The following is a 27,713-nucleotide window of genomic DNA, read 5'->3' as shown; positions in this document are numbered from 1 at the left end:
AGTTAGACATCTCGTAATGACTTATGTCCACTATATGTCTATAAATGACTGCCCGCACTTAGAAGGCCTGGAGAATCAACTCTGGGGTTTGTAAAGGTGTCCTGCTCATGCAGGGGCATCCTCACACGTATAACCAAGCACCCTGCCCTCAGGACTGAAGAGCCTGCCATAGGGGTGACTTATAGGTTTTAAGTAGAGTGACCTCAGATATAAGGAAACCTATATCTGTCGTAAGCGGTGCAAGCACCAACTCACGAGGGCTGCAATGGCAGGCCTGTAGTCACACTTTAAGTAGTCTCTGATGGGTGGCACAATACATGCTGCAGCTCTTAGGGGAGAAAGCACAGTCCTGCTTAGCAGGATCCCAGCAGACTAGGTTAAACACATACTGACACCAAGCAAAAGTGGGGGTATTTTTCAAACACAGTATGCAATGTAGACTGTTGTAGTTAAACATTGCTAACTCGGAAGCAGCCTTTTTTTTTATCTTAGCTCTTACTGATCACTGCAGGATAACATGCTTCTTAATATATCGTCGTCCCGGCCCCGCTGTCACCTTTGTTAAAACACTAATGGACTTTATTCCTGCACTTGCGCAATCACCGATCACTGGGCATCACTCCGGCACTGCAGGCACTACACAGGTGGCGCCGCGCCCCAGCTAGCACCTCAACTCCAGTTAGGTCAGGTCTCCTCAGTCAGCGTGCGCCACCACGAACACCCACAGGTCAGTCCGTGCCTCTCCTGGTCCCTCGGCGCTGCATTGCAGGTAAAGGCTCCAGGCGCTACCGCCGCGCGTCAGCTCCTCTGGTATGCGCTAGGAGCTCAGGCACTCCGCCCGCACGGGGCGGCCGCCCCCTACGCCACTGCCGCTCACCTCGCAGTCCGGTATCAGGTCATCCTCTGATCGCCTACCACACTGCAGCCGGCGGGCCCCCAAGGCTCCAGGGCCCCGCGCCGTCGCAGCAGGTCTCAGGGCAGTCCACTGCAACGAGGGTCACCAGATAGTTCAGCGCCGGATCCACCGCGATGCGTAGGGAGGCCCACTCCACCTTTCGAGTCACCTCACTGCGTCTGTCAGGCCTGCGAAACCCCCTCCAGGGTATCGCCACCAAGCGCTCGGGCAGGCCTCTCGCCGAAGCACCTCAAGTATTTTGGCAAGGTCGCAGCAGCACCCCAGGAAGGCCACAGGGGGCCCGTCGCACTACAACTCCGTCAATGAGTACACCTCATGGCACCACCAGCAGGCCACAAACGCCTCCGCGTCTCCGTTGCCCCCGCCGTTGCATTCAGGGCGTCACACAAGTTCAGAGCATCCCCTGCATTTCACTGCAGAGCAGGACTGTCTCCCGTGACCACCGCCGGTCCAGGGCTCCTCACCAACAAAGTCCGGCGGCACCATACCAACGCCGGCGTTCTTGTCAGCACGGCCTAGGCTCCTCGTGGCGAGACGCGGGCTAAATTACTGAATGCTGCCAGCCGCGGCTCACCTCCTGCAGTTCCACGCTCACCGGCACCCACTTCCGTGTCGTGGGGCGGGCGTTAAGAGCGGCCGCGTCAGCCAACCCGCGGTGGCAGAAAGCCCGGGCCCCGCTACCGGTGCCAGCAAGAAGCCCAGCCAGGAAGGGAAACAGCAGGATAAGAGCACCGGGCGGCGGGAGCTCTACTCGTATGCGGCCATTTTACTAGCGCACCACATTGTTAATTTTCTCCATCTCTTGCTACACTAACTTTGCACCTCCAGTCTATTTAGCTTGGGTGGCAGAATTGAAAGAAAGAAGTAAACATTTTTTAAAGTGCTAGAACTGTGATAGTTATTTTAGTTTTAGAAAATAAAGACCTTTTTCTTACGAAAATGTTTCGACATCCTGGTTAAATATTGAATCAGTGTTCTTGAATTCATTAAGTATTCCCTTGGTGGAGAATTATTATTATAAGTAAGTAACTTTTTCTATCCCATATATTTTTTATATAACCTTGTTAGTTTTTTGGTAGGTGTCTTGTCTTTAGTTCACCAGATTGTTTTATGAAATAATGTTTCATAATCCACTCCTCAGGCAGATGTGTTGTCCGAAAGCAGTTGTGGCACCCAATACGAGTCCTTTCTAGATTGCGAGTTTGCCTCGGTAGAAGACAGCAATCTAAAGGGTATGTGATTTCAACCTTTGCTCTGAGATTTTGCTTTAACTTATGATATATTGTGTACTTTAAACGTGTAAGCATGAAAAGGCTTGACTGCTCCACAGAACTGCTGTTTCCATTGTCTAAAATTATGTTGAGAGCATGGCATTGAATTATTTCTCTGTTTGAGAAGTATAATGCGTTCCCCACTTAGAACTGAAGTAATAAGGGGTTTGGACCAAAAGAATGTCATTGTGGTTAATGTTTGGGAGGGAGGCTTTATATTTGGGAAGAGGTAGGCTAACGATCTGAACGGATTGGTGTTTAATTGCACTTTTTAGTCACCGCTGAGGATTGTAAAACTAATTGGAAATACATTTTCTTGATAAAACTATTCCCTAGCATGTTAAATCCTGCGTGCATCATCTCAAACGTAAACAAATTGCCTGAGTTATCTCTGTGACTAATGGGACTTGTGTCCAAATCCTGTACTTCAGAAGTTTCCTTCCTATTTTCACTTCAGTATACCAGACAAGCATGCAGAGGAAAGAACCTTACTTCTCTACATTGGCTGACCACAATAATACTGATGAAACTGGACCATTGTTATATCGTTTGTATAGGCTGCTCAAAGAAACTAAAACTAGTCAATAATTGATTGATAACCCTCATGAGCCTAATGTATCCACATCGTTTGCCCACCCTTGGAATTCTCATTTGCTTGTAACTCGCCATAGCAGAGTGCCACCTTTCTACTTTTCACTTGGCCAAGATCACATTTGTAGATTGTTTCCACCTGTTATTGCTACGTAGACCCCATGATCCACCAAAGCATGCACACAGACTCACATTGACACACTTGTTTAAAACAAGCATTGGTAAATGCATTAGGTTTCGCCTATAGGATTAATAAGAGATGTGGGAGTAATGTATGAGTGTAGGGAGAATGGTGTGTGCTCTTTGTGCAGGGTGAGTGGTACATGAATGAAGGTTGGTAAGTGTCTGAGTGCAGGTTGATTGATGTAGGTTTTCATTTGCGCTAGCTCTGAAATGGCAGATAACTTTGCAGGGGTGTGGGAAAGATCAATGTGTTAAATTCATGTACTTCCCACAAGATCCCTGAACGTGAGCAGTCTTGCGTTTCAGTGGCCAATGAAAAAACACCGGACTATGCACTTCCAAAACAGCGGACTGTTATACTCTGCCATCTGTACAAATGTATTTATGTGACAGCATGCACTTGCCAGTGTCATTCCTCAGCCACATTACACATTTGCATGGGAGCAGATAAGCCACACTGATTAGTCGTTTTCAGATCCCAAAAAATGGAAATTAAAACAGTGAAGCGTGACTGCAAACTGAGAAGGCAAAGAAAGGCATGGGGCAAGTCACTTTAGCTCTGTTTGCAGCCTTTGAAAAAGTGTGGAGTATATCTTTAACCCCTTCACTGCTAGGCCTTTCCCACCCTGTGCTAAGCCTTTTTTTTGGCTGTTTGGCGTAGTTCGTGCTTAGGTCCCTGTAACTTTTTGTCCACATAAGGCATCCATGCCAAATTTGCGTCCTTTTCTTCCAACATCCAGGGGATTGTAAAGGTATCCAGGATTTGTGGATTACCCTCAAGGGGACCCAGAAATTAGGCAAGACACCTATATTTATTTTTATGGGAAAAAGGTGCTGCAGAAGAAAGTCTGTTTTTTTTCCCTGCAAATGGTATCAACAAAGGGTTTGTTGTGCTGAAATCTCCATCTTCCCAGCTTTCAGGGACTGACACTTTTGTCAGAAAACCAACTTCTTTTACACAGTTTTGGCATTTTACTTGGACATAGCCTATTTTTTGTGCTTTCAACCTCCTTCCAGTTAGTGATGGAAGTTGGTGTGAAAGCAAAAATAGATTCCGGTAAGCTATATATTTCTGAAAAGTAGACTGCATTTTGCACTCAGTAAGGGGTCATTTGTGTAGATCTGTCAAGGTTTTTCTATAGAAACTAACCGTTGAAATAAAAAGAAATTGAATTTGAGTTGCATAAAAACTGCCATTTGTGCCAACGTTTTGACCTGTAACTACTTCTAAGTATGACAGATTTTTTTAGACATTCCGTTCACGGTTGAGAATGTGCGACAAGTAATTAGTGGCATGCGGGCAGACAAGGCGCCGTTGGCGGACGACCTAACTGCGAAATTTTATAAAGAATACTCTGAGATACTCGCCCCTCGACTTCTAGCGGTTTACCAAGAGGCGTTACAGGAAGGGATGCTTCCTGACTCAATGCGCGAGGCTATCATAATTACACTTCTGAAACCGGATAAAGATCCAAGTCTCTGCGAATCATACAGGCAGCTCTCATTGATTAATCTAGATGCCAAGATATTCACCAAACTACTTGCCACCAGGCTTCAACCGTTGTTGCCACGGATTGTCCTGCCGGACCAATCGGGCTTTGTGCCCGGCAGAACACGCAATCTTAGAAAGCTCTTTGGTCTAATACACTACATTGCCCCTCATGTACCAGCGTTAGCCATGCTCTTGGACGCCTCCAAGGCATTTGACTCCCTTGAATGGGGTTTCCTGTTTCCACATCTCAGACGGATAGGCCTGAGCTCACTCTTCATCCAACAAATACAGCTTTTATACACTTATCCCACGGCACGCATAAGGGTTAATGGGCTGATCTCAGAACCGATGGCCATTACTAGGTGCACCAGGCAGGTCTGCCCTCTCTCACCCCTGCTGTTCGTGATCGCGACAGAACCGTTGGCGGCCCGCGTGGGTCAGCACCGCGCCAATAGGGCTATTGACGTCACAACACCGGCCCTACCTGTGTCCATGTATGCGGATGACATTACGCTGTACATGGTAGATCCCAAAGAAAATCTATCGCCGATGATGCGGGAGGTGGTGCACTATGGCGGACTGTCGGGAGTGAATATCAGCTGAAGTAAGTCTGTTCTCCTTCCGCTCACTTCTGGTACCCAGGCTTTCGCCACAGATTACCCATTTGTCTGGGCGTCTGGTCCGGTTAGGTACTTGGGCAAATGGTTCAGTGGTAACATGCAGGAACTATGGACCGAGAATTATGGTAAAGTGATTGCTTGGATCGAGTACAGGGTGAGATGGTGGAAGTCCCTTCCCCTTTCCTTAGCGGGCCGAATAGCAGTGGCAAAGATGATCATATTGCCAAAATTACTTTATTTGTTTAAAATTCCCATGCCCCTTCCGATGCACTTCTTTGGCCGCATTCAGTCGCTCATGATCGAACTGGTGTGGGCTGGTAAACAGCCGAGGATAGCTTGGGAAATACTGACGCTGCCACAGGAGTAGGGGGGAATGGCTGCTCCAGACTGTCCTATATGCACACTGTGCACAGGCACAATTCCCGCATTTCTGGGCTCGCCCCACGCCCTATCAACCACATGTTGCAATCGAGGTGGACAAGGTGCACCATTACCATTGTCCACTGTGCTATTCTTACCGTATAAGCGACCTTGCGATGAAATAGATACGGTGCAGGCTATGAGGTGGGCTTGGGACGGGATACGCATGAGAGCACGATTGGCTATACTCTACGCTTCCTCTGTCTCTTCTCCAAAACCCACTGTAACCCCCTCTCATGGACCGTAAGGAATGCGCATCAGTGCACAATCTAAGGGTGGGTAGCGGCCTATACCCAGACACATTTCTTACACTACAGCAAATGTGTGACCCAGAAACACCCTCGGCACTTGACACATTAATATACTATCAGTTTCGTGCTTCCTGTAAGGGCAAATTCAACACATTCCCAGATCCGCCGCCGACGCTACCGGCGTCAGAGGACCTGCTGTTGGTGGAATCAGGACGTAAACTAATTTCCCGTATTTACAAAATCACACAAAAGACGTCTTCACGTGGAGCATGGGAGGTGGAGCTAGGTATAACTATTACAGACCAACAATGGTCCTTGGGTTGTAAACAACTGGAGTGCTTAACATCTAATTACAGTTTTCGGTTAATACACTTTAAGTACCTACACCACCTATACCATACACCCATGCAATTTCACAAAATGGGGCTCCACGATGATGACTGTTGCTGGCCCTGCGGTGCTCCCAGAGCGACATTCCTGCTTTTAGCATGGCAGTGCAGACCAATTGCAAATTTCTGGCTGACTCTGTTGAGTCACATGAACAATATTACTGGGTTGGTTCTCCCCTGCACACCACTGACGACTCTGCTTGGGGTCCTTGAGACAATCCCACCTAAAATGCGTAAGCTGCCGGAAATACTACTCTTAATGGCGAAAAGACAGGTAGATACACATTTGGGAGCAACTAGACCTCCTACAGTAAAGGATTGGACAACGAGTGTGAGGTACTGTAGGGCACAGCTGTCCAACTATTGGGAACTTATATCGGCCTGATCACGGCCGAAAGACATTTGGGAACCTTATGTGCGGTGGCATACCTCTGCTGTTGTTGATGATTAAAGCACCATAACAGTGATACTAGTCAATGTTAGGAAATACAAATACAATTTGTGTTGTACTGAACTGCCTCCGAAATGTGGATCATTTTATTATCTTTTTAAGCTACTGTGAATTACCTGATTGTGTCCCCAAAATGATGTGACTATTTCTGAAGGATTGTAATATGTAATGGCATTCCGATTGGCTCCGACAATACGATTATTTCTAATGCACTGCTTTTTTAGTTACTGAATGTTCTTGTTTTAGAAAACGCCAATAAACTGATTTAAAAAAAAAAAAAGTGACATTTTTTAAAGCAATATACTGTTACGTCCGCTCGACCCTTCTGTTTTCGAGGAAATATAGGATTTGTAGGTTCACCAAGAACCCGAGGAACCCGGGCTAACAACTGAGCTGTATCTTGCAATGGTTTTTCATTGTGTACCGGGTATATAGCAATTCATTTAGTAAAATACGAAGAGTGAAAAATAGGTACCAAGGAATCCTATATATTTCCGAAATAGGAACAAAATATAGAGTTTTAAGCAGTGGTTATTTACACATCTGCGAATTTGTGGTTACCCATACCAGCATGTGAATTAGGGAGCATTTTTCAAAATGACTTCTTTTTTTACACACTGGCTTACATTTGGAAGGCAGAAATGCATGGAAACTCAATTGGCAGTAACACTTGTTATGCTATTTTGTGTTCTCCCAAGTCTCCCGATAGCAATGGTACCTCACTTTTGTGGGTAGGCCTAGTGCCCGCAACGGGAAACGAGCCAAAGCGTAACGTGGCCACTTCACATTTTTCCAGTGATAACTGACCCTTTTTTTGCAATGTGATTAGCTGTGGATTTTGGACCCTAACTCAGCCGGCACCTAGAGAAACCTAGCAAACCTGTACATTTTTTAAACCGGGCAGCCAGGGAAATCCAGGATGGGGTGACGTGTGGCTCTCACCAGGTTCTGTTGCCCAGAATCACTTTTAAACTTCAAACTTTGTCCCAAAAAAATCATTTTCCTCACATTTCTGTGATGGAAAGTTCTGAAATCTGCAGGGAGCCGCAAACTTCCACACGCCCTGCATTCCTCCAAGTGTTTTGATTAAAAATGGTACCTCACTTGTGTGGGTAGGCTTAGTGCTCGCAACAGGAAATGGTCAAAAACCTACTGTGTAGACTTCGATAATATCGATCACAAAAAGACTTGGTTTTGCAAGGGAATCACCTGCGTTTTTGGTCCTGGTTTCAGCGGTCATCTAGGGAAACTCACCTAAACCAGACATTTCTGAAAACTAGACACCTGGGGGAGTCCAGGGAGGTGTGGCTTGCATGGATTCCCCAATGTTTTCCTACTCTGTCTGGGCTGATTTCACTGGTACAATTTTCCTTAAACCCAGCGTTCCCCTTGGTTCCCCATTGAAATACCCATTGTGGGCAGGCTTCACGTGGAGAAGTGTGGCTCACTGGTTAGAGGAGGCAGACCTGGAAGCAGAGGTCAGCCTGGGACCAGGGTTCAATTCCCGGCTCGGCTGGGTCTTGAGTCCATAAAATGTCCATGGACCCTATAATTCTCACTCCAGTGCATACTCTATTCATGGGTTCACACTCTGCGACTCTGGGCAATAGCTTGCTTAATCTCCACAATGGCCCCTCGCGGCGGGATGCCTGGCTTTCACCTTGCGGATGCCCTGCCGGGTTATCTCACAGGGGAATACCAGGACGGGTTTCCTAAGCAAGCGCTTAGAGACCGCTTGGTGATTTGTGCTATATAAATTCCTGCACATTTACATTTACATTTCACGTGTGTGTGTGTATATATATATATTTTTTTTAAACAATCTCTGGTGGGCTTTCTGACCCCCCTCCGCGGGCGGGGGGCTGGTGGATGGGCAGATCAGGGGCTATTGCCCCATCTGTGCCTCGGGCGGGGGCAGGAAGTGGTCAGACGGTGAAACAAGCATTTGCAATGCAATTGGTCTTGCATTTGTGAAAATCAGAGGTATTAGCAATACAAATTATAATGTTTTTTACTTATGTTTTTTTTGTTTGCAGAAGAGTAACGTAAGAGGTAAAGCAGCTGACTTTAGGATTGGTGCACTAAGATCCCATTTTTAAGATTGATTAACTGTCCTGTGGTGTATGTAAATTATTTTATTCTTATTAATGGGTATTGCGCAGAGAAGCTTAACAGCAACAGTGAAATCACCCACTCTCTGGTTAAGAAGAGCAGGGGCTGCAGAGGGACATAATTTTTGGGTAATGTGGATTACAATATAGCAATGTGGCAACAATACACTCGCTATGCGAGGGGCGCATGCACTATAAATATGTTAAATACAGGGGCCACTATTGTCTGCTTGCATGTGCGTTTTTATAGCAGAGATAAGCAGACAATGCATGAATGTCACGTAAATAGAGACCACATAAAGGGCACAGATCCTGTCAGACTTCATGGTCACCATAGTTGCAACTCTCATTTCCACTGTGTTCTACAGCTTGATGGTGTTACCTCCAATTTAAACATTCTGGTAGCTCCCACTCATTCAAACTGAGATGCATGACTATGAAGTGTGTGTGTGTCCTGCTCTTGTCAGCAGAAGCTGAAGTATATGTGTGTACAGCAAAGTGTGAGAAGCGTGTGTGAAGTGTCTGACAGAAAGCATTGTTAGCCGTGTAATCGTTTTTCTCAATGCAGCACCTCTTTTAATACAGCAAGGTAACAGGTGCTTCACGTCATGTGCAATAAACGCCACAGGGTGGCTCTAGGAGATAACATTTGAAACTATCATCCAATGAGTTGCCCTGATATACAAGTGGGCAGCGTGTTCTATTGAAAAGAAAAGCCAATGCATTTTGTGCTGTGAATGGACCAACGCACTTCTTAAAATGTGGTTTTTCGGTTCTTCTCACAAGAAATAAGATATCGATGGATATATGTCCACAGACAAAACAGTGGTGATTTATTGTTTACACATTTATTCTCACACAGTGACAAGTCCCACTTCTGAGGATCTACTAGATGGGAGCCTGTGGATTAAGATTAGAGCATGTTGTGGATTAACGCACCCAAAACAACAGGCAGAGAATAACATGGTCTGCAAGAGCACCTTGGCAGGGGCCAGAAGTGCAAGATGGCAATAAGAAAATAAGCTGCAGGAGTTCTCACTACTCACCGCAAGGCTCTGGAGGCAGACGCACCCCGCCAGATCTCCCAAGGCTTAAGTGGGGCTGCGAAGCCATAGGTCTAGTCACTGTTCCCAGTAAAACTGCTCTGGGAGGACTTGCAACTAGACAAAGAAGACAGACTACACATCACTCCTTGCTCGCCGTTTGTGCACGTGGAAGGACCATTGCCTAGCTTGCAGGCAGTCATTATTAGGACCCTTTCAGATCACCCTTCCAAAATGTGAAATGCTTCCACAGAATTAGTGTGCCACCCTCCAAATTAGATGCTCTGAAGTACTGGGTTGTTAAAACCCAGCGGTGCAGGGGAACACACCCTAAGACTTCGGGTCTTCCTGTTTCAGACCTACAGAAACAGAGTCTTCTGGGTGAAGTCAAAGATCTTGTTTATTGGCTGCAGACCAATTACAGGTATCCGAGAAGTACAACACAATGTATGTTCTCAGGAGACTGCTTAAACTTACAGAAACGGCCTTCTCCTTATATACAAAATATCATGCTTCAGGCACACATTCCTTGTTTTACGATATGGTCATTCACATGTATTCATTACAAACGAAAAGGCAGAGTCATGATGACCATCCCACATTCCAGTTAAGCCAGCCCACAATTATTTACCCAGCGAGGCTCAGATCCCACATCAGATATCAGCAGCCCCCAATAAACACGGGCATCTCCTGTTGATAAAACAAGCCATAAAGCAGGCAGAGTCAGGTGTGAAAGAGATTAGCCGGAGGCTTGTGTGGGATGAAAAGGCTTTATGGTGTGTCAAACCCTGATGCTAATCACAGGTGGCCGTAGGACGGGGAGCTCGTGGGACCGGACTGACCTGGGGCGGTGGAGCCAAATCGCATAGGTCACAGGGAAGTCAAATGGAAGGCACATGTGTTCTGAAGGCCTGTACTAGTCCTTAATGTGTAGCCTATGTGAGGGCAACCATAAGATGGCCACCGCTCCAAGATGGAACCCACGAAGTCAATGTGTAATATCGTATACACAGTGCATTTATCGATAAAACGTTATGCAAAGCACTTGTACATACTGCATTGGCCATTCGCGGTTTGCTGATACCGGAATAGGCAGGGTAGGGCCCTGCCTCCTACGCGGTCCCAAATTTTAAAGTAGCACAGCTCAAAGTCCAAGACTCGCCCTTCTGTAAAAGCACTCAGTCTGCCAGCTTCGCCATCTTGGGTAGGGAGAGGCTGTAGAGCTAGAAACAGAAGTCCAATGAACGCCTATGCCCTGATTGAGTAAATTAATGTCCCCGTTAGACCTGGCTACCCCATAAACTCCGTATGTGCTGCAGTGAACTTTACATGCTAAGCTAATGTTACACTTCTATAGCACAAGCGCATGCTTGCTATTTAACACGCATGTGCAGAAGGTATCGCCCAAGCGTATGCTGAGGCGAATAAGCCTCTAGACCTAGAAAAGATAAATAATTAAACAAACTGCGTCTAAATACATTTTGAGGGAAGTAATTAAGGAGTAGAAAATTTAAGAAAGGAAAAAACGAGTCCAGAAGTGAGGAGAGCAGCAAGCCCGTGCCCGGGCGATGTTAGCTACCAACTGCCCCTCTGTTGACTGCACGCCTCCCATGTCTGTTGTCTGCTGTCGAGGCGGGAGTGAAATCTCAACACATCATTGACCTTGCGACCACAGGCGTCACAGCAGCTTTGATGGAGCACAACAGCTGATTTTTTCCAGCTTGGTTGTTTTTAAAATATATACAGTTGGCAAGGCAAGATTTGTAAAGGATGCAGACAAAGATTGCTGAAGTTATACTCGTGGAAGAAACAGACATCTCATTTCTCACAGAATCCTGGCTCAATGACCATTCTACCCCCATCTTAGACCTTCTCACCCCTCCAGGCTACAACATCATCAGACACGACAGACAGACCAAAATAGGTGGCGGCCTAGCTATCATTCACAAAGAAGGAATACAATTTACCAGATTAAAATCCACGGAATACCAGTCTCTTGAGTACCTAGGTGTTGAACTTACAATCAAAGGCACCACGCCCATCAAGTTTCATCCATCACCCTCCCGGTGAACGTGCCATCTTCACTGAAGAACTAACCGACCTAATAACTCACTTCTCCCTAACAGACAGAGAAGACGTGTTCCTGGGTGACTTCAATATTCACTGGAACAACCCTGAAGACACCACTGCACAGAACCTCTCCAACCTGCTTGAAAAAACCAACCTCAAACAACTTTGTAATGGACCAACACACATCAAAGGAGCTACACAGGATACGATCATCACCAAAAATGAGCTGGTCTCTCTGAGATAGATTTCTCCCATTGATTGGTCTGACCACCACCTCATACTATTTAATATTGACTCACATGTCAGAAACCAACCAATACGATCTGACAAACCAAAGCACTGGACCAGGAACATCAACGGAGTCCCTATAACCGAACTGGAATCCAGGATTCGTGCCCTCCTACAACCCCAGCATTCCAATATGACGGCCGATGACCTCACAGCCCACTTTAATTCCGCAATGACTGAGGTGATAGATCAAGTAGCTCCACTCAATTAAAAAAATTTGAGATCCACCAAATCTAAATCCTGGTTCAATTTAAATCTTAATAACGAAAGATGACAACTCAGACAATCGGAAAGGGTATGGAGACTAAACCCTTCGACTCTCCACCTAGCGCAACTTAGGTCGACCCGACAAGCATATAAAAAACACATCTTTAGAGGCCACGTTCTTTCGCACCCAACTAGACCAGGCAAAGAATAGACATAGAGAAGTCTTCAACATTATAAAAAGTCAAACGTCACACCCCCACAAGAAATAATGGTCACCCAAGGATCGATGCGAAGAAATCTCCAGCTTCGTCACAGATAGTCACAAAAATTGAGCAATCCTTCATCCAAACCCCAAAGCCTCCCTCCCCTGCAACCTGCCCCCTTTTAACCACTCCTGACCAAACAGATCAAAATCATACCACTGACAACCAGGCCTGCTTCCAACTGAAGAATGGCGCTAATTGGTCGAACTTCGAACTCATGTCAGAAATTGAAGTCTTCAATATAATTGCCAGCTTAAAGCCCACTTCCCACACTTTGGACCCCCTCCCATCCACAATGGTAAAAAATCTCAACCACATCATTGCCCCTTTCTGAATTAAAATCATCAACTCCTCTCTCACACAGGTTTAGTCCCAGACTCCCTTCAACTAGGTCAAATCACCCCTATACTCGTGAAACCAGGGTCCGACCCCAACGAGCTTAACAACCTCAGGCCTATCTCCAACCTTCCGTTCCTAGCTAAAATATTAGAGAAATGCGTTCTCCAACAACTCAACAAACATATTGACGACTTCAACCTGCTGGCCACCTTTCAATCGGGTTTCAGGAAAGGTTGTAGCACTGAAACAGCGGTGCTCAATATCTCAGATGATATCCACAGAGCCTTAGATGAAGGTGAGGCCTGTCTCCTCATCCTTATTGACTTATCAGCGGCATTCAACACAATAAACCATCAAGCTTTACTTGAGACTCTGAAGATGCGCTCTGGCATTAATGGCACAGTACTAGAATGGTTCACTTCCTTCCTTCAGCACCGTTCGTAACAAATTAAAATCAACTCCTGCCTCTCTGCACCAACACATGACTAACTTGGAGTCCCGCAAGGATCGATCCTCTCACCCTTCAATCTCTTCATGGAACCCCTTGCAATTATTCTGAAGCAAGCAGGGGTTCAATACCACCTCTTTGCAGATGACACTCAAATATACCACAAAATCAAATCACCCAAGGATGTCCAACACCTCAATGCCACGCTAGCCAAGATCCAAACCTGGTTTAACGCAAACCATTTAAAGCTGAACCCGGACAAAACGGAATTAATACCGTTCTCTCCAAAAAGTAACCACCGACCTATCCAAGGCTGGCTCAAGAATCTTGATGCCCTATCTGACTCGGTAAAATCACTAGACATTACCCTGGATAAGAACCTGTCAATGAAAGACCACATCAAGAACTCTGCAAAAGGTGCACTTTACTCTCTAAAACACCTCAAGAAAATTAAACCTTTCTTTCCCCAGGATGATGTTAAGGCAATTGTACAATCCCTAGTCCTTTCTAAACTGGACTACGAAACGCCATCCTAACAGGAACACCAAAAGCTCACCTTGCCCCACTAAGGTCAGTCCTTAATTTGGCGGCTCGACTGATAACTGGTGGAAAAAGATTTGAACACATCACACCTACCCTCAAATCGCTCAACTGGCTTTCCATGGAAGGCAGATGTATTTACAAACTGGCCTGCATTACACACAAGGCACTCCACGCCCAATCCCCCAATTACCTGAACAACAAACTGGTGAAAGCAGGAAAATTAAGAACTCTGAGAAGCACCAACTCACTACTTCTCATCCCCCCGAAATTGAAAAGGAAAGTGACCCTATGCTGATCCTTCTCTGATAATGTCCCCAGGATATGGAACACACTCCCTACTGACCTCAGATGCAACCCCTCCTTCCCTTGCTTCAAAAAGGACCTGAAACTCCTGCTCCTCAACCAATAATTCTCTGACCAAGTCAACCAACCTATGCATCAATAGACTAATGGTCATCCCTCTCACTCTGACTTTCAAGGATGGGGGTTATCTGACTGTTTGAACCACCTGCGCTTTTCACTCCTTCAATGTATACTCAAGTGTGATGTCCTCATGTCCTGCGATGTTGTGCAACTTTTTCTTGTCCTTTGTGTATGTAAAGCGCTCCGATACCCCCGGGTCTAGCTAGCGCTATATAAAACTTTATAAATAAAATTAAAAAACATTTTTAGAAAATAAGAGACAAATGGAAACCAATGGGCAAGAAATGGGCGGAGTTCACCTCCCAAAGCATATACAACCGCACAATCGCTGTCTAGAGCGCCCTAAATATGACTGAGGCTTTGCGGAGGGTGGGGCCCAGGGCTGAAAGAGGCTTAGACCACGATTCGTTTCAAGCCTTGTGTAATAAATGAAATAATGAAAAAATAAGAGCCGGCATGATTGCTTGAAATGCAGCCAGATGAGAATGATTATGTAAATGCATTGAGAACTAATGAAATAGAAGTGGGAGAAAAGAAAAAAGGTACAAGAGCGATAGAGGAACAGGAATGATGGCTTGATGGCAAAGAAAATGGTTCCTGAAACACAGATGGAAACCATATTTCGGCCACGAGAAACTGATAAGAGAAGCACAAGAGGAACAAGCATTGGTAAGTGCAGGAAACAGTATGCTGCAGCCAGTAGAAATGGAGGAACAGTAAGTGGCACAGGAACCAATGTGTGAGCGGGATGAACCGGTGAGGTCCACAAAAAGGTTTCAATGGGATTTATTTTATATACACGTTTAATTGATTGTGCCAGGAATGTCCTTTGTAATTAATGTCCTTATTCACCACTTCTTGGGCTTTTACAGTTTCCACGAATCCTGGTGCAGTTGCGAGAATGCAGTCTTGCTTCAGGCTTTTCCTAAAAAAAACCCACCAAAAATAAGAAAAGAACAAAAGAAAAAAAAAATGGTGTTAGATTGTCTTCTCTCTCACACCATCACCACCATAGGGGGAAAAGGAGTGAGGAGACACGCGGTGCTCTTTCACTGGGGAAAGATGTATGAAGGAAGGGGGTTATCGGGTTGGTGGTAGAGCTATGGGGTTTTAGCCTGGCTTCTCACTGCTGACCTTCACCCGCCTCCCAGCCCACCCCGCAATCCGTTCACGCACCTGGGAGAGCCACACTCCTTCTGGAGTGTGGCTGGCTGATGCGCGGATACGTTGGTCTCCTGGTTCTTCCGCCGTTCCGGTGGTCCCTCGTTCGGCAGTCACCACCGGAATCGGGGCGCCTTCTTCCTTTCCCGGCTTCTCTTCCTGGGCTCTGCACACGGTATCCTCCTCCTTTCTCGAAGTCTCCCCCTGGATTCGGTACTCGGCATCTTCTTGGTTCCAGCGTCTCTCCCAGTCCGTTCTCGCTTCCCGCGATCCGTCCTCAATTGGGTTAGGGCTAATGACGCCAGGTTTGTTGAAACATGTTCCCAGTTAAAGGAGCCGCTCCTTTCTCTGGATGAATCTCGAACCTGTGGAATGAACCAATCAGGGGAATATTCAGTCTGTGAATGAAAAAGGAGAGGATTGTGGTTTCTATGAATATGCCGCCATTCATGTTTTATCCCAGTATGATCATCGGTAAAGGGGGCTTCGTGAAAGCAAGGAGGTGGGATGTGAGCCCCTGTTAAGATTTATATTAAATAACATAGATTTCACAAACTAAGTGTGGGTGGAATTTAACCTTCTAAGTGCAGCTGCTGGCCAATGGCTGACAGCCACAATACCTCTCCAGTGCATCTGTTGGCCATTTCCCGACACTGGGGCGGTATCTGCACCAGAGGAAGCCCTTTATTTTACTTTTTTACATCATTACCCGGGTGGTTAAGGGGCACATGGGGGTAATTGCCCCTGATCTGCCCCACCAGGATTAAAAAATTTTAAATGCAGGGTTGTGGCCCTGCCCCCACCCAACTAAATAAAGCATCAGGCTTTCTCCCCCCCCCCCCTCCCCACCCCCCATTCCCCTTGCACCCACTGGGGGAGGATGTGGAAAATTACCCCACTCTACTGCTTCAGACAGCAAAATGCCCGCTAGACTCCAGAGAAAGCTTTTTTTTAAGGAAAAATATAGAGATGGGGCTGCCCGTCATTGGCATGGCCATCCCCTCCTCCAGAACAGAGCAGACTTTCTGCCCCCTCTCCTGGATTAACAGGAGGGGGATTATTACCCATGAGACACTAGGAACTACATTCAAGCAATATTCGTTTTTTGGGGGGGGTGGGGGGGGGGCGGCGGCCCCCTCTTGGTCACAGGTTTGTTTAACACCCCCTACCCAGAGGTCAACTAGACTTTCTGCCCCACCTAGGTGTGAGGGGGAGGTAAATAGGGTTACCATCCACTCCTCCAGCCCTCGGGGGGGGGGGGGGAGGGGTGTAGAAAGCCCACTTGACACCAGGGATTCAAAATGCCGTTAAAAGAAGCAAAAAGATGTGGTAGCTTTCTCAGCAAACCCCAGAAGAATTTCGTTTTATCTCTACTGAAGAAGGATGAAATCCAGAAACACGTGTGTCTAGAGATTAACAGCACTAACCTGCACCAACTTTGGAGAAACACTCTGCAAAATTTCAAGTAAGCATTTAAATTGAACTGCATGTACCAGGATGCAAAGGGGCGAACTGTGCTGGGAGGTAGTAGTGTGCTCCCATCCCCCTTCTGTTTCAAAAAGGCTCCTTTGAGCCACTGGGCTGACGAGCTCATGGGAGGCACCTGTGCACCAGGGAGAGGTACAGAGACCTGAGAGGATCGTGGCAGCTTTCTCAGCAAACCCCAGAAAAATTTTGTTTTATCTCTACTGAAGAAGGATGAAATCCAGAAACACATGTGTCTAGAGATTAACAGCACTAACCTGCACCAACTTTGGTGAAACACTCTGCAAAATTTCAAGTAAGCATTTAAATTGAACTGCATGTACCAGGATGCAAAGGGGCGAACTGTGCTGGGAGGTAGCAGTGTGCTCCCATCCCCCTTCTACCCCCAATGCTCAGTAAACCTCAACCATTACCTGAAATCATGCATTTCCCCCTTTTATATTTCTCTGATGAAAAAGTTCACAATCCACAGGAATCTATAACATTCCTACCACCCAGCATTGCCCCGCTTGTGCAGATAAAAGTGCTGCACCACTTGTGTGGTTGAGCCTAGTGCTCTGTCTGTAAACAATTCTTCTTTAGTGTGTAACGTCCCGTCTATAAATTGGTCTCCCCACTTTGTAATGCCAGTTCTCGCGAGGAGCTGGCGACCTCTCCGCTCCTGTGTAACCTTTAGGGCGGGGTGTCTGACTACTGAGAGCAAAGGTGTGTAGAGCATTTCTATGTCTAATCATTTCGCAATTTTTTTCCATGCAGTCACAGTGCACACCACAGTGGTAGACCCTACTTCTCTTGCCTCAGCTTGCGTGGCTATAAATCCTGACATTGGCTGCATATAATATTGCTCCACCAAGTGCGGAATGAAGGGCGGGGGTTTAAACCAGTAGGTTGCATAGTGCGCCTGGGCACTAAGATAATACAATTCAAAATCGGGGGCTTCAACTCCCCCTTGTGCGTAGGGCACCGTCAGTCTCCCACTTCAGCCTTGGTTGTTTCCCTCCCTAGGCAAATAGTATCATCTGAGTTCTCAAGGTTTTGAAGAATGCTGGTTCCGGGGCATGTGGGATACTGACAAACAGATATGATAGCCTAGGTAGGACGACCATCTTCATCAGGGAAATTCTCCCTGCCATGGACAAAGGCAGAGCCCCCCACCTCGCCACCGACTGTGCTGTCTTCCATCGTTTGTCTGTAATTTGCCCGAAGGAGCTCCGTACCATGTCTGGTAATTATTATTCCCAAATACTTAAATTCATTGGGGCACTGCTCCATAGGGTATTCAAGAGGGTAGGGGCAAACAGCGTCAGTGAGTGGGAACATCTGGGACTTCTCCCAGTTGATTTTGATTCCCGATAGTTCTTCAAAGGCAATAAACTCCCTCAAGATTGGGTTGAGGCTGTTCTGGGGCTCTTGCACGTACAGCATGATATCATCTGCGTACAGTGAAATCAGCACATGTCTAGTGGGATATTCGAGAGCCCATTCCCGTTGCTGCTGTCTAAGCTTGGCTACCAACGGCTCGATGGCCAAGGCGAATAGCAACGGTGACAGCTGGCACCCCTGGCGTGTGCCCCTCGTGATGGCAAAGCAGGGAGAGTTGGTGCCGTTTATTATTACTCTAGCACACGTATAAGTGTAGAGCAGCTGTATCCAGGACAAGAAGCTATATTGCATTCCCATCATCTGCAGTATTATGAACCGGTCCACCGAATCGAACACCTTGGTGGCATCTAAGAATACTGCGGCTGCCTCGAGGTACTGGTCTATTTCTTGCATCACCACAAACGAGGTTCATAAATTGAGAGGTGTCGCGACCTGGCACGAAGCCACGCATGGTAGGGCAAGACCAGCGCAGTCATGAGGAGGCTCAGCTGAATCGTGATTATTTTTGCTAATATTTTTGCGTCGCAATTGATCATAGAGAGAGGTCTCTATGAGCCGCATCAATCTGCTGGCTTCCCAGGTTTAAGTATGGAGATTATGGCTGCCTCCCTCATGGTGGTCGGTAACTCGCCTACCTCAAAAGTTTCTTCATACGCCTGTTTGAGTATTGGGCGAGATGTTCTATATATGTTTTATAAAAATCTGATGGTATACCAACGGGTCCAGGGGCCCTTCCAGAGCGGAGCTGCATAATTGTTGCGCGAATTTCATCTATTTCAAACTCGGCGGAGAGGAATTCTCTCTGTGAGTCCTCCAGCCATCCTAAAGCGACTGGCTCCAGGTAGTGTTGTAGCATTAACGAATGTTGTCGCATCGAGGTGTATAGTGTGGAATAGAAGTTCTGAAATATTTGAAGGATATCTGACGTGTCCCTGACTGTGCTTCCTTCCGGAGTCTGTATTTCCAGGACATAACTCGAAAATCGAGGCTTACGGATCTGTTCGGCTAGTGCTTTCCCAGGTCTCTCACCCTCCCCATAGCGGCGGGCTTTAAAATATTTACCATGGACCTGGCATTCTCTATCTGCTGTTTCTTGATATTCAGTTATCTTGTCTCTGAGCTCAATGTACTTCTGTGAGGATGGCAAGTGGTTTTTGTCAGTTTCGATTTGTTTTATCTCTTTCTCTAGACGAGTGAGCGTCGACCGCAGGTCTGAGTACTTTCCCTCCCTTAGCAATACATTGTAGTAAAATATCTTTTTTAATAAGGGGAGAGGAGTTAGCCTAATGGCTAGGGCGGTCGACCTTTAATCTGGGGAACTGGGTTTGAGTCTCGGCTATGACGCTGAACATCTTGTGATTCTGGGGAAGTCACTTAATCTCTCCGTGCCTAACAAAAATTAATGTGTCCTCATGTAACGCAACTGGTGCTATGTAAAGCGCTCTGATACCCGATACCTTCGGGTCACGTTCGCGCTATATAAAACTCCATGAAAAATAAAATACATATTCCCATAGCAGTGACTTTGAACGCCTCCCACACGGTTGCCATGTGTTTAACCGAGCCCATATTGCTCTGAAAATATTTCTGGATTTCCTGGTCCTCTAAAGCACGGAATGCCGTGTCTAAGAGCATAGTTGGGTTTAGGTGCCAGTTCATGTAGGGAACGAGTGTCAACAGTGCGAAAGGCTCATGAGTACCGGGGAGTGGTATGAGTAGGTGTGTGCCAGATGTTCCACATTAGTCATCCAGGTGCTGAGTTCTCTAGTGATTACCCAGTAGTCCAGTCGCGACCATGACACGTGTCGCCGCATGACATGCGCCTTCTTTCCTCTCCATGTGTGTGTGTCGCCAAGCGTCCAGCAGACCATATTCTGTCATTATGTCCCTTCCTTGGCACTGGGAGCAAGTATATTGATGTGTTTGCAGTCGTGATCTGTCAAGTGTCCGGTTAAAGGCAATGTTAAAGTCGCCTCCTCATAGCACATGTGTGAACCCTTTATCTGTTATTTTTCCCCAGAATGTGGCAAAGAACATTGGGTCGTCAATGTTTGGTCCGTAGCAATTAGCCAACGTCACTGAATGGGAGGCTACATAATGTATCATTGTTTAAAGTTTCAGCATGTCATGACCAGTATATTTCTAAAATGGTCATCTGGTTTAGAGGCAGTAGCCATGTGGGATGTGGTGCGCTGCAGATGAAATGAGCTGCAAGCAATTTACCACTGTCTGGGGAGCTGTGGTATGCTTTGAAAATGTTAAATAAAGAGAGTAGAAAGAAAGGTATGAACGTGGAACTATAAAAGGAGAAAATGGAAAATGAAAATATTGTTGCACCAGCATTCACACTGAATTGTGCTAATTTTCTGGCGGCCGTGCAGATGTGATCAGACAAATGCTATCACTCAAATGGCAAGAGAGCCAATGGCTGTACTGGGGCCGCATATTGCCCTCTGGTGTCTGCTGTTATGGATGGAAGGCGAATGTACATGATGGTCATACAGACCAATGGCAGAAGAGACCTGAATCAAAGCCCAGAAGTTCCAGGCGGTCCAGCACCAAAGAAATCTGACGGATGGCATTCAGATTTCAGAACAGACAGATCATGATCTGCAGTGGTGACTGTTTGAACGCAGTTGGTCCAGCGGCAGCCCCTCTCCTGTCTGCATCCAGAGCTGACGGTGGTGAGGTGTCACTGCTGGGTTGGGGAGGTCATCTGCAGAATGTGATCAGGGCACTCTGGTCTGGAAGCCCTTTACCAATCAATCTATTGAAGTTGCTGGCCATTTGTCTGATGTTAAAGGCCTTTCTGCTGTCCATCAAATGAAGGCCAGTCAGACTCTCACAAACACCAACCCATGTAGTACTGCAACAAGCAGGGTAGAGTGGGGTCGTGGGTTCTGTGCCAGGAGACTCTGCACTACTGGAGTTGTCTGGAGTGACTGGGAATTTCCCATCTCACAAACCACCTGGCAGGATCCTTGAATGCCAGGGTGGATGTGGTGAGCCAGGGGTGCATGGCAGATCTGAATGGAGTCTACATCCCGAGGTGGCATAGGGCATCTTCTGACAATGGAGAGAACCCTGGCATGATTATTTCACCACCATTGAGAACTTGGGGTGTCTAAGGTTTTGTGAGTTATTCTTACCTTAAGGACAGTCACCAGGACATGCATTTTGGCTAGATTGGAACATGGGACTCCTGTACACCTTCCTGTCCCTGCCTCTCCTCTCATGAGTTCTGTAAAAAAAAAAAAAAATTAGGAACAACTGGGCCCATGCCATTCTAGTGGCTCCAGAATGTTGAAACAGGAGAGCGTGGTACCCAGAATGTTTAGATATGAGCATCTGCCCTTTGATCAGGTTTTTACTGCGTGAGAATCTTCTGTCGCAGCAGCAGGGCAGGGTTTTTCACTCCAAGCTGTGCGATCTACACCGTCATGCGTGGAGATTAAACTGCAGCAGTTAATTGGTTTTGAGCTGCCTTCGGAAGTGGTAGATGTCATACTTTGTTTCAAACACCTCTCCATGAAGTCCATTTATACCAGGTAGAGGGACAAATTTGTGGCCAGGGATGGATTTAACAAGACCGACCCTTTACAAGCCAACCCGTCGAATGTTCTCCTCTCACTATTGAAGGTTATTTATTGGCTCTTTTGGCTTTTCTGTGTTTGCCAGACCAACCTTCCATTTTTTAATAATCTGTCATGTTGCAGTTTATTAATGGTATGTTGCGCATTTTTTCCAAAACTGTTGTGATGCCAAGTAGAACTTTAGCTTGTTCTTGATGTTTCTCATGTATATACCCTTTGAGGTGATGCACAGCTACTTGTTGCTTCTCTCGACTCTGAAAACCTTTTGCTTAGCACAATAAGGAGAACTGTGGCTTGATAGCTCTTGACTGTCAATATTTAAAAAAAAAAATGTTTTAATTCTTTTTATTAAACATAAGCTTGACAAAACAGGCGTTCCATCACAAGGAGAGCATCATCATTATACAAATCTCCATAACATTGTACATTTCCGGCTTTCATTACAGTACAAACTTATCCTGCCAGGTTATTGTCCGACCTAGGTACAATTGAACATTTCCATGAGCCCATTACGTAGTCTCATTTAAGCTTCTTAATTAGTCTAACTCGTTGGGCATTCCTCCTTCCATTGTTCCAAAATCACCTAGGTCTCAGTGACCTCTATGGGCCAATCATCTGCCCCAGATCTTATCCCACTTTTTAGCATCTTCCACTTAGTCAGCTGCACAGCACCAGTCTAAATCCTCCTTCCATTCAGTGACCCCTAGTGTTTGGGCTGCTCCCCATTTTCATGCTATGTTCCTTTTGGCTACCATTAGGCCAATCGTTTTCGTCTTCCACACATAGTAGGTACCATTTAGCCCCCCTCTGGTCTTCTTGGCCTACTACTTCAGCCATTACCCGTATGATTGTTTCCCAGTACTTCTGAATGTTAGGACAATCCCACAGCGTATGGAAAGATTTGCCCGTTTCGCCACATCCCTGGGTGCATTGGTCAGTATCACTACGGCCCATTTGGTGGAGGATTCCCCTTTAGGTGTAGGATCTATGTAGGATTCGTAACTGTATAAGGCGAAATCGTGCTCGTATTGAAACCTCTCTAGGGCTCTGTATAGCCTCTGTCCAGTCATCCTATTCCAATATACCCAGGTCTGCTTCCCAAGACACTCGTAGGATCCCTAATGGGTCCCTTAAGTTGTTCATTATTTTTTTTATAGGTGAGTGAAGTGGCCTTGTTGATCTTGGGATCTAACAGTAGTCTATCCTCTAGTGCGTGTACTTCCCAATACGTTCACCCTCTGGAATGTGGCGTTGCGAACGAGTTTCAGTTGGATATATCTGTAGTGTTCGGTGTCTGACAGTTCGCATTCCGTTTTAAGGTCTTCAAATTTTAATCCACTTTTGTCTCTTCCATATATCTTTCAAGTAGTTAATGCCCAGTAGTTTCCAGTTGCCATAACCCTTCAAGCCACCCACTTCCCTGAGGAGGCCACTGTCCCATAACGTAGTCCTTCCCATGAACTTTTCTTTCCAACCTAGGGATTTTGTTGCCTTCCTACATATCTTTATTACTGTTTGTGTATGTGCTGGTAATTGGGCCCCCCCCCCCACCTCGTTTTTGGTAAAGCGCCGGTGGGTATCCCCTCTGTCCCATGGACTGGTGGTCAATCCTATATGAGGGTTCATCCCTGTCCGCAAATGCCCAAGCGTTAATTGTTACTAGCTGTGCTGCCCAGTAGTATTTGTTAATGTCTGGAATGGCTAGTCCGCCCTCAAACACTCCCCTCTGCAGTTTGTGTAGGGCTATCCTAGGGCTTCCCCCGTCCCATAGTAGTAGTCTAATTTCTGGAAGAAGTCTGGTGGTAACCTACCTGCTGTGTATTTTGTAAAACCTAGCGGAGTCTTGGTAATGCCATCATTTTAAACAGTGCAGCCCTCCCCATCAAATACAATGGTAGTTGTCTCCAGTGCATCACATCGCTTCGAAGTCTGTTTAGTTGTGGGAATATATTGTCTTTTAGAAATTGTCTGTTCTTGAAATCACAGTTCCCAGGTATTTTAATTTGTCCCTTACTGCTAGGGCTTGCGCATTGGATGGTAACACCGGTGCCGTACCCGCCAGTACAAAGAGGAGAGATTTGTCCCAATTAATTTGATATCCTGAGTATCTCCCAAATAATTGAATTATGTGGATGATTTAAGTTATGTGACGAAAAGTAGTATATCATCCGCGTACAGTGTTAGTCTCTCTTCCCAGTCGTTTCCTCCTGGTATCTCCTTTATCAGTGGGTCACCTCTAACCCGTACTGCCAGTGTTTCCAAGGCTAACGCAATTAGCATAGGCGATAATGGGAAGCCCTGACGTGTACCCTTGTGTAGGTTTATTAACCGGGATGTCGCCCCATTTACTCTCACCATGGGTAGCGGGTTGTTATACAAGAGGCGGACCCACACACAATATTTTCAGCCCAGTCCCGTTCGTTCTAGCACTGTGAATAGGTACTGCCATTCAATGCTATCAAATACCATACGGGTGTCCAGTGATAGGAGCGCATCCTCTTCCGGCTTTTGCTTTGTGAGAAGGAGTACTCCATATAGCCGTCGTTAATTAAGCCTAGTGCTTCTGTGCGTCATGAAACCTGATTGGTCAGGGTGTATGATAGATGCTATTACCGTGCTAAATTTCATCGCTAGCACTTTGGCCAGTACTTTCGCTTCTATATTGAGCAGTGAAATTGGATGGTAAGAGTAACAGTCTGTCGGCAGTTTAACCCTTTTTGGAATAACCACTATGGTGGCCATCTGTTGGTCCTCTGGGAGGATACCATGCTCCAATGCTTCTTGCTACATATTTAACATGTGTGGTGCCACCACAGTTGCCACTCCTTTATATAATTCGGCTGGTATTGTCGTGTAGTTCCTAGGAATCCCCAGGACCTGCGCGTTTTGGATGACCTCAATTGAGGGCTTGGTGTCCAAACCGCTTCCGGACACCCTTACAGGATATGACCGCTCTACAGTGCCACTACCACCCCCCTGTGTCTTACGGTTGTGTAGGTAGTTTTTGCCAACAACTGAACATGACAACCCTGATTCCTCAGGGATTATGAAGTACAGTACTTTTTGCTCAGTCACTCGTGCTTACTTATTCTCAGAAAATACACATGATGGTGATCTGAAAGAAACACGTTAGTTAGATTCCTCACCTTAGAATATCCCCAGGCGTCAGACTGGATCCGGAAGATTTTTGTAGCAATACCCCTTGCGCGTCGCTAGGCGTCGTCTGCGGCTCCGCGTCCGTCGTTGGCGTCGTGCGCCGGAATGACGTCGTCGGAGTACTTGGATGCCGCCCTCGCGCGCTGACGTCAGTTCTTCTTTTTTCCGCGCCAGTAAGCGCCGATCCAGGAGAGCTACCCCTTTAGTCTTTTTTTGACTAAATACTTTGACTCTTTTTGGTCACTTAGTCGACTCTGGTGCCGGTAGGATGCCTGGTTTCAAGGCCTGCGACGACTGTCACTGACTGATGTCGGTGACCAATCATGACCGCCGGTGCCTGTACTGTTTGGGGCTCAACCACGACGCGGAGTCGTTTTCCGATTGTAGGGCCATGATCTCGAAAGCTAGGCTGGAGCGGTCCCGTAAGCTTCTCGAGCTTCGACACTCGGCTCAGCGCCCCTCTCGATCCCGGTCCAGGAGGAGGTCCAAGGATCGGTCGCGGAGCCGCAGTCGACCTCATCGCTCGTCTGGCTCGAAGTCTTCAGGTGTGTCGAAGCGCTCCAAGAAGTCCAAGAGGCGACACCACTCTTCGGACTCCCCTCGCCGGTCGCGCGACTTGGCCGCGGATCAGGGTGGTTCCACCCCCGCGGCTCCGCCGGTGCCGCAGGCGCCGCGCACGTCCCCATACCCGCCGGTACCTGGAACTGACGCGACGCTGGCGGAGGTCGGTGCCTTCCTCTCGGCCATGAGGAGCCTGGCCCCGCCGTCGACGCCCACTGGCGCGCCTTCGGGCCCCGCGGACTCAACTGGGCGACCTTGCGCGCCGGCGGCTCCGGCCCCGGCGCCGTTGGAGGCTCCGGCCCCGCCGCCGCAGGTCCCCGAGGGGACCAGGCCTGGGTCCCCGTCGACGCCGGTCGACCTCGTCATGCCTCCTCCGCCGGTATCGACACCGGTGCCCACGCCAACTCCGGTCGACGTCGATCCCCGGTTCAGGCCCTGTCCAGACCAGACGCCGGTGCGGCGCCGCTCGACGCCGCATCCGACGCCGCCAGAGACACATTTTGTCTATCGTCCGGCTCCGATCTTTCCTCCTGTTTACCAGGAATCGGATGACGGGGGCGACTAGGAGGGGTCCGTGGACCCTCTGGCCCTTCAGGGCCAACTTTCGCAGGACTGGGCAGATGAACTGGGGGAGGCCAGTGGTTTGGATACCTCACCGGACACTGGATTCATCTCTCCTCCGACTGTGGTTTCGGAGGAGGGTTCAGCTTTTTCTGTGGTGCTGCGCAAGGCGGCCGCAGCCCTTTGGGCTTGAGCTGCCTGCCGTGGCTGTGAGGACTAACATCCTCACTGAGGTGCTTCAGTCTGCCGCAAGCTCCACTGACGCTCTGCTGCAATTCAATGAGGCCCTCATTGACGTTCTGCAGGGCACCTGGTCCAAGCCCTCCACAGTCCCTCCTGTGGACAGGAACGTTGCCAGGCGCCACCGCCCTGCTCTGGGCGACCCTAGTTTTCTGTCCCAACACCCAACCCCCCGAGAGTCTGGTTATCCAGGCCTCTACCGCCCAATCCTCCTTCCTGTCCGCTCCTCCGGCCCGGGATTCCAAGAGACTGGAACAGTTCGGTAAAAAGCTGTTCTCCTCGCTCAGTTTGGGCCTGCGGTCTTTGAACACCGCCTGTCTCTTGGACCGTTATTCACACTCTCTGTGGGATACGGTGGAGGATGTGCTGCCCCTGTGCCCGGAGGAGGCCCGGGCACGGCTTTCCTCGGCTCTGGCCGATGGGAGAGATGCTGCGCGGCATGCAATCCGATGTGGACTCGACACTACGGACTCGCTGGGTAGGGCGATTTCTACCACGGTGGCGCTTCGACGTCACGCCTGGCTGCGGTCCACGTCCTTTTCAGGGGATGTCCAGAGCACTCTCATGGACATGCCTTTTGATGGCGCTCGCCTTTTTGGTGAGAAAGCGGACAGTGCGCTGGCTCGCTTCAAGGACTCCCGGGCTACGGCCAAGTCCTTGGGCCTCTCGGCCCCGCGGCCACAACCTTCCGCTTTTCGCTCCTTTCGTGGCCAAGGAAGGGGCACCTCCTCACGTCCGCCTAGCCACTGGCCGCAGAACCAGCCTGCACGCGGTCGCGGACGTGGTTTCCGCCGAGGCAGTACTGGAGGACAACGCGGTCAGTCCACATCCACCCCGGCAGCATCCACCTCAAAGCCTTCCTAGTCCAAGCTTTCAGGCCCATTCCTCGCCAGTGGGAGGCAGGGTTCGCCATCACCTGCTCCACTGGCGTACCATCACTTCGGACAGGTGGGTGCTGCAAATCGTCCGAAGGGGCTACTCCCTCCCCTTCGAGACGACCCCTCCAGCCATGCCACCGCAGCACCACCGTATCTCGGAGGATCATTTGAATCTTCTGCAAGAGGAAGTTTCGGCCCTCTTGGCCAAAAAGGCCGTCGAGCACGTTCCGAGCCCAGAAGTAGGTCGTGGTTGTTATTCCCACTACTTTCTGGTTCCCAAGAAGGGCAAAGGGGGCCTACGCCCTATCTTGGACCTCCGGAACGTCAATGCCTTCCTCCGGAAGGAACGGTTCAAAATGTTGACTTTGGCTCAGGT

General features: G+C 47.8%; 1 protein-coding gene across 8 annotated transcripts in view; it reads left to right on the top strand.

Moving 5' to 3' along the window:
* RBM44 (RNA binding motif protein 44) overlaps positions 1 to 27,713 on the top strand; it is a 2,201,010-nt gene that overhangs the window by 1,411,797 nt on the left and 761,500 nt on the right. For all 8 annotated transcript variants that reach the window (XM_085645048.1, XM_085645052.1, XM_085645050.1 and 5 more), the window contains one exon: positions 2,058 to 2,148. In XM_085645048.1, the coding sequence (XP_085501174.1) occupies positions 2,058 to 2,148 (91 nt within the window). The remainder of the gene's footprint in view (positions 1 to 2,057; positions 2,149 to 27,713) is intronic.

Source organism: Triturus cristatus, chromosome 3_1 (genome assembly GCF_964204655.1).
Source record: "Triturus cristatus chromosome 3_1, aTriCri1.1, whole genome shotgun sequence".
Taxonomy (NCBI): domain Eukaryota; kingdom Metazoa; phylum Chordata; class Amphibia; order Caudata; family Salamandridae; genus Triturus; species Triturus cristatus.
The sequence above is the reverse complement of the archived record's forward strand: the minus strand, read 5'-3'. Positions and strand labels throughout refer to the sequence as shown.